Here is a 7,738-nt window from a genome sequence, read left to right on the forward strand (position 1 = left end):
GCACAGGGGTGATCTGGTGATGGGAAACCCGCGGGGATTACAATCGAGATGGAAAAAAAAATGTGCAAAATGATGTAAAAATAAACTGTAATAAAAAAAAAATCTTAGCAGCTCAAATAAAAAATTATCCAATAAAAAACAAAATTTAAACATGGCATAGGCTAAAATTCTACCAGTGAATTACTATCAATTATTAATTCTTGACTCACAAGTGTTAAACATGGAAGTGATTTTAGATATAGGATAATAGACGAGAAAAGAGAGGCACAGAAGAGTTAAGTCATACCCACAGTCCAGGAATGCTTCATGGAAAAGTAAGAACTAGAATCCAGAACTCCTCTTCACAGTAAATAATACACTGCTTCTGACCTCTCCTGTCTCGCCCGCTGCTCCCCTTAACAGTATATTTCAGTAGATCGGCCTGTTCTGTTTCCTACTCTGTCTCTGGTGTATCTTCTCACCATTCACATCTCTGGCCTAAACCCCAGCTCTTTTATGCGTAAATAAATTAATCTTAAAAATAAATAAATAATATCTGGCAACTCACTTAAATGACAGTGGTTGTTCTGATCAAAAAATTTTATCATATCCATATCCAAATGTTATCAACAACCAGCCTCAATGTAAAAAACCTAAACACAAACACTATTTTTTATTAGATTTAGAAAGTATTTAACCTGAAAGTCTATAGGTACAGAATTTTCTCAGTTGACAAATTTTTTGTAAAACATAGCAAGTATATAAGGTATATTTACGTTATTTTTCCCACTAGTTTTTGAACTTTATAACACATTTAGCATTTCAGTCCCACGCTACCTTAAATATGGTTCAGGAGGGTAAACTTCTAATGAGTTCCATCATGGTCTTAAAGACTGTAAGCCCCTTAGATTACTCATTTAATATCCTGAGTGCCTAAATCAGCTGGAGTAGTGTTATATCATATTAACTTTATCTCAAATGTTCTGGAGAGACAGAGAGATGGGGATTAAGATGAGTGGGGGGTGGAGGGGATTGTGTAGGCAATTCTAGAGAGCATTCCAAATAGTAGGTGCATACTCTAGGGTGCAAGGATGAAGTAAGAGGTGAATTTACTATTCCCTAGTCAGTCTTGGTTCTCTTGTCCAAACTGAGTGTGATTCTAATGTTAAAGGTTACGTTTATTTTATACAACTTGATTCCTATCAGCCTAAGTCAATTACTTCATCTTATGACCAGCTGGTGGGAGAAAAACTTCCAGAGGTGAACTGCAAAAATGCTTTGCTTACATACTGTCTTTTATGTGTGACATGCATTCCAAGGGTTGCTTTGAAGATATTATTTTATATTCTGCTGACTTTAGAAACAAACTTCTGATGTATATACTGGGATTTCATTACAATTAAACTTTTTATAAGTGGTATTGTTCAGTGAACAGAAATACAGTATAGGCTTCTCTGGTGGCCTGAGGTTAAATTTCAGTGCTATTACCATTATGTCCTAAGTTCTATCCCTGGCCAGGAGACAAACTCACATATGGTAAAGCAGACCTCTCCTGTCTCACCCACTGCTCCCCACAGCTGTGTATGTCAGTAAATCCACTTGTTCTCCCCCCACTCTGTCTCCGGTAAATCCTTTCTCTCTCTGCACATCTGGCCTACATCCCATTCTTTATACATTAAAAAAAATAAACAAACCAGAAATACAGTGTATTAGTATATTGGGCAATATTTTACTTTTTCAAAGTAATGAAGGTTAAAAATACAAGCTGAATGTAATTCTGAAACAAATACTTTGGAATTAAAGAAAAACGGTTTCTAGGTCTTTGTTTTGCTTTGCATTTTTCTTTAAAAAAAAAAAACTCACATTTACATGAACTTTTGCATTTTTAAGATATCTTACCTTTCAAAAGTTCTAGTTTTATATTTCTGAGTTTTAGTACTTCATCTGTAATCTTCTGTATCAGGAAGTTCTGTGTTTTTTCTCGCCGAATAGATTCAACCAGGGTATCTAGTCCTTTGGGGTTTTCTTGTAAGTAGTCTAACAATTTTCCAGCCCTTTTTCGACTTGATGTTCGGCAAGAAATTTCTTCAGTGTCTTCTCTACTTAAAATTTTTTTTGCACGTAAATGATCAAAATGTCTCTCAGCTATGATTTTTTCACACAGGTAGACACGCAAATTTTCTAAGGCCTAAAAGACATAAAATAAGTTTAATGTTATTTTTTAAGTACCTAAGGAAATCACCTGGGCAGTTGATTATAGAAATCCTTTTTAAAATGAGATTTATTTTTATCTAGTTATGCACACAAGACTTGACAAAGTCTAGGCCAGAGGTTGGGGCGTGGGGATGAGAGGATTCACCAGAGACAGAATGGAGAATAGAACGTGGAGTAGAAAGCGATTCAGTGTACTGAAATATACTGCTGTGGGTAACAGTGGGAAAGACAGGAGAGGTGGGTTGTATCATGTGGGTTAGCTCCCCAACTGGGGTTTGAACTCATGCAGCAGTGGCTGGAAATAACTTGATAGTGCTGAGACTTAACCACTGCTCCAGCAAGAAGGCCCAATTGTTGGAAATCTTAATGATGTGAGGAAGTGCCCTGAAGTTTGGAGACCCAGACCTTCTAAAAGGCATGCTGATTAAAATGAGGGTCCAACTATACAGAGGTCATTCCTTACAGCTTTTCTTGTTCTGATCTCATCTTCATTATCTATAAATTAAGACCACACTATTGTGAGGAAGAGCCAGTTGAATCTAGAGGGTGTGGGCCTGTGAGCACGGGGAGGTGTGCTGAGGGCGACCTGCAGGGGTAAGGATGAGAAGACAGGCAACCGCACATTTTATCACCATTCATTAAGGACAGTAAGGACAGAACAGAACAGTAAGGAACAGAACAGAACAGAACAGTAAGGAACAGAACAGTAAGGAACAGAAAGGATAACCTAATTTATAATTAGTGTGAGCCCGAGACCAAAAGGATAACTTAATTTATAATTAGTGTGAGCCCGAGACATGAAGGTGAGCAGTGGGTTTCAAAATGGTGAGAACAGGAAAGCTGGAATGCAGGGTGCAAATGAGAAGGTGGTAAGGAATAAAGCTGGCAATGCAAACTGGGGCTGGAGCATAGAAGAAGTTTTATAACATACTGAGGAATACACATTTCTCAGTAGCAAAACAAGACATCAGAAGTTTATAAATAAGAAGCAATATGAAAACGTTTGCAAATATAGGGTTCAAAGGCCAGTTAGGAAATTACTTCTATATCTTAACTAGACTTGCTGAGTGTATGTATTTAAGCTGTGGGAATGGAGAGAGGGAAGACTAGATTTAAAAGATGAACTTGAAAAAGTTTGTCTGTTGTCATTTCTACCACCTGTATGTTGATGATTCCTGAGCTGGCTTACAGATGCTTATGTGATGATCCAGACATCCCTGAAGTACTTCAAAGTCAAACTGTCCAATACACCAACTTGTTATCTTTCCCTCTGATATTTGAGCTCATTCAGAGTACTATTATCCTTTCAACCATACTATAAATCTACAACTCATCCCTACCTTTTCATTTCATTCACTGGCCACATCTGATCACCCAAGTCCTGCCAATCTCCATCCTACTTATCTAATCTGCCATTTCATGACATCTCTGTTATCAGCACCGCCCTATTTCAGGGTCCTCGATACCTTGCATGAACTGTTAACAAGATATGTTGGTATATACTTCCTTGTCTGTGCTCCTTCATGCATCAACTAGATCTTCCAATTTTTCAAGAGAAAACTGAAAGTTATACAAATTCTACTAATATTGAAATGTCATCAGTTAAATTTCATAAAAATTTGAAACACTGTTTTCTAATCCAGATGTAAAGACTGTCTCTAAATCTTGGCAGAATTAATGGGCTCAGACCAACCACAGTTCAAATCTTGACTCACAAGCTAACTACATATTTCTATAAGAGTTGGGTCTAGCTACTTTACCTCTCTACGCTTTAGGTTCTTTCTCTTTCTTTACACTTAACGTAGTTTTAAATTATATATTTGTTTTAACTCTAAGGACCTATGTTTTTGAAGCTGGCACTGCATACGCTGCCAAGGGTGCCAAGTAGATAATGTTTTGGGTGAATGTAAAGTTCATTGAACTTATTCTGTATCAGTTTAGTCTGCCTCCCTCTTCCCCCAAGAACTCAAGCTCTTTTTTTTTTTTTTAAAGATTTATTTATTTGTGCATACAAAACTGGGGTACAGGCCAGAGGCTCAGGGGTGGCGAGAGGTTTCACCAGAGACAGAGCGGGGAACAGAACAGGCAGATCACAGAAGTACACTGCTGAGGGGAGCAGCGGGCGGGTCAGGAGAGGTCTGCCACACCATGTGGTCACCTCTGGGGCAGGCGGGAATCGAACTCATGCAGAAGCGGCTTTAGATTCAAAGTGCTAAGATTTAACCCGCTGCGCCACCAGGGAGGGCCAGAACTCAAGCTCTTTTTAAACTAGAATTGTCTTACTTTAAAATATCTGAACTGTGTCAGACTTTATCTACTATAGTATCAGCCTCATTGTAGCTTATAATCCAAATTGATAAAATATCAACTCAACAATTCAACCAAAAAGATGAGGAAGAAGTGAATAAGAGGAAGGCAGTGAGGGAGACACAGTTTTCAGGAGGATGGTTGGTAGTATATTACACTTCAAAGCAAGAGAATGTAGTTGGAATAGCAAACACTTTGGTGGAGGGATAATTAAAAAAAAAATCTACTTTTGGGAAGGAGAGAAATGTGCAGGATTTATGAAAGTGAATTTCAGCAAAAGAAGTCCAGACTTATAAAGATCATAAACCATTTTGAAAATACCATTAAAAACAATTTTCTTTTTTAAAGATTAATTTATTTATGATACAGAACTGGGGAGCACCAGAGGTATACCAGAGACAGAGTGGGGAGCAGAAAAATCAGAATGATGAAGTACACTGCTGAGGGGAGCAGCGGGCAGGTCAGGAGAGGTCTGCTGCACCATGTGGGTCAGCTCCGGGGCTGGGGATCAAATCTGCGCACTGAAGCAGATGCAGCTAGCTTGTAGTGTGGTGCTTAAACCTGTTGCACCACAAGGGAAGGCCCTAAATACTATTTTTCTAAGAAAAAAAAGTAACATACTACTTTTTCTCAGACCTCTTGAAACCCATGCAGGGTATGCAGTGTTGATTCTTGCCTGCTTCAAAAACACAAGGCCTTAAAGTTAAAATCAATGTCTAATTAAAAATTACAGTAAGTGTAAGGAAAGAGAAAGAATATAAAGTATAGAGAGGTTAACTAACTGGCCCCAGTTCTTATAGACCTCTTGAAACCCTAAGGCTATGAATTTCTGCTACAGCTGAGAACTGAACTTTATAGAGATGGATAATATCAGTGCTAGATATTATAAAGGCCTGGAAGTCATGCTTTGCATCTGCTTGCATAACCATATAGGGCTTCTGTTGTAGTTTTTTACAGTATAGCAACTGTAAAATGGGAATGACATTTATATGCTTTAGGAATTGTAAAGATTAACCAGGTTTATGAAGTTGCATGGGGCACACCTATAACTTCACAGGCCTACCTCTTGAAGTTCTTAGTTTTACTGGCACAAATCTTGACTAAAACAACATTCATTTGTCCTATAGTAGTTATAGGTGTCCTGGTGTTATCTCAAGTAGAATATAAAGCAGGGGTCTAAATAATCTTTTTTTTTTGGTATCTTCACAGGCCCCGTAATAGTACTTTGCACACAGTACTTCATAAACATCTGCAGAATGAGGAAAACTAAGGCACAGTTCTATAGTCAAATCTAGTATCTTCCTGCTAGTGAGTCATTCAACTGTAATTACCAGTTCAATGTAATAAATATTTCAGGGGAGGGGTAATGAAGGTACTTGAATTATATAAATCAAAAAACTTGCTGTCCTGGCTAGTTCTCATTGGATAGGTACTGCAGTGTTAAACCATAATCCACTTTATGTTGAGTTTGTTTAATATTAAGTCCTTTAGTGGTACTCATATAGGTCTTATATGGCCCAAAAAAGTTAAAAGCAAAGGAAAAAGAGAAACAAATATTACTTCCACAAAGTCATTCTTTACAAACTATTAAGATGTGTGAGTTCTTTACTATCCAAACGGAAGAGCAGCATTTGGCTACTGAGTATTTTCAACGTGTACCTGTAATTACTTCTCTGCTGCAAATACTCATCCCCCCACCCCAATTTAAATATGTGGGCGTTTGCTTAGTAGGGGAATTCCAGACCGTGCTTTCAGCTGTAGAGCTTCCCCCAACCCCCTTTGCAAGTTTCATATATTGCTCCATTGCTTGGGATCCTTTTATCTGCCCCAGACAGCACCCTAGGCAATTTGACTTAAGGATGAACCAGAGTCTTGGGTCCCTAACAACGCAGTTACAAAGGTTGGGGAGGTTGGGGTGGCGGGGAGGATCAACAGGAGACCTGTGTGAAAGTGGGCAAGGAGCTGACCGTGAAGCAACAGTCCACTGATAAGGTTTCAGAAGCTCATACATTTAGTGATTTAAAACGTGGATTCACCGGCCTCTCCGGAGTTCAGTTCCATCAAGGTCTTTCGGGTGCAGGGCTCGTCGGGGTCCTGCGCAGCCTGGACCGTCAGCTTCACCGAACCGCAGGCTCCTCCTCCGCATCGGACCCGGACTGCGGTTTCCGCTTTCCTCGCCCGCGAGGTGGCCGCCCGCTCCCGCCCGCCCCTGACCCTCGGCGGAACAGGGGCAAGGTTGTGCTACTCACGTCCTTCTTCACTTCAGTCAGGTCCTCCTCGGTTAGGGACGGCGCGGTGGGCTCCATGGCGGAGGCGGGAGAAGGCTTCTTCCGGGTCCGGCGCTCTGGCTGCCCCGCCCCGCCCCGCCCGAGCTGGGGGCTCCGGCCGCGGGGTGAGGGGCTGAGAAAGACGGAGGCGGAGCGGCCGGGAGGAAGGGGACGGTCCCTCCGAAAACGGAGGGTCTCGGTGGTCCGTCCGTGACACTTCCGGCTCCGCCTCTGGGACAGAAGGCACAGTGGGTCGACGCGACCCGCGCGAAGCTCCGAGCCCCGCTCCGATCCTCTCCTCCGGTAGCCCCGGCGAGGCGGGGCTTCTGGCAGAGCCCACCCCTCCCCTGCAGCAACCAATCGGCGCCAGCTCGCGGCAAAGCCCGTCCCCGCCCCCCCGCCTCGAACCATTCAGGAGTGGCTCCGCCCAGAGACTCGGCGGGTCGTTTGCATGCGCAGTGGATGGGTGGGGCCCGTCGCGGCTCAGCCCCGCCTTCCTCCGCAGACTGCTACAGGTGGAGTCGGATCTTGGCGTCTCTGTGCCTTTGAGTCCCTCCCATTTTCCCAAACCCTACCCTACAGTTTCCTGTTGCTGTGTTGGCCCAGTCAAGTTTCTTTTAACTATTTGATCACACACGAGTATGCATAAATGTGTGCACTGATACGATTAAAGATATTTTTGAAAGGGAAAAAGAAACTATACAATTTGAACGCTTTAACAACACAATTTGGCGTTTGCTTACACTTTGATTACTATTATGAAGATGTCCTTAGTTAATCATCAATGCAATGAAGATATATCTGTTTCAAAGGGGTGTTGTGAGAATCAAGTGACCTGATTAAGGGATTCTGCTTGGCACACAGTATGACTTATCATCTTGTATTATACATTTACCGGATCCTTTCTGATAAAATCTAGGCATCTTGCCAGAGTCCTCCTATTTGATTGGGAAGGAGGGTGTTGTTGAACA

The 7,738-nt window shown here is 41.5% G+C and overlaps 1 protein-coding gene across 1 annotated transcript in view; it reads right to left on the reverse strand.

Annotated features, from left to right (window-relative positions):
- Nucleotides 1-7,053, reverse strand: part of BCL10 (B-cell CLL/lymphoma 10) — a 10,768-nt gene extending 3,715 nt beyond the window's left edge. Inside the window, exons 1-2 of the mRNA XM_004679173.2 lie at nucleotides 6,750-7,053; nucleotides 1,879-2,167 (exon numbers count right to left, since the gene is read on the reverse strand). Of these exons, the coding sequence (XP_004679230.1) occupies nucleotides 1,879-2,167; nucleotides 6,750-6,806 (346 nt within the window). The 5' untranslated portion in view covers nucleotides 6,807-7,053. The remainder of the gene's footprint in view (nucleotides 1-1,878; nucleotides 2,168-6,749) is intronic.
- Between the last annotated feature and the right edge of the window lie 685 nt (nucleotides 7,054-7,738).

Source organism: Condylura cristata, unplaced genomic scaffold (genome assembly GCF_000260355.1).
Source record: "Condylura cristata isolate star-nosed mole 26May11 unplaced genomic scaffold, ConCri1.0 scaffold00008, whole genome shotgun sequence".
Lineage (NCBI taxonomy): Eukaryota > Metazoa > Chordata > Mammalia > Eulipotyphla > Talpidae > Condylura > Condylura cristata.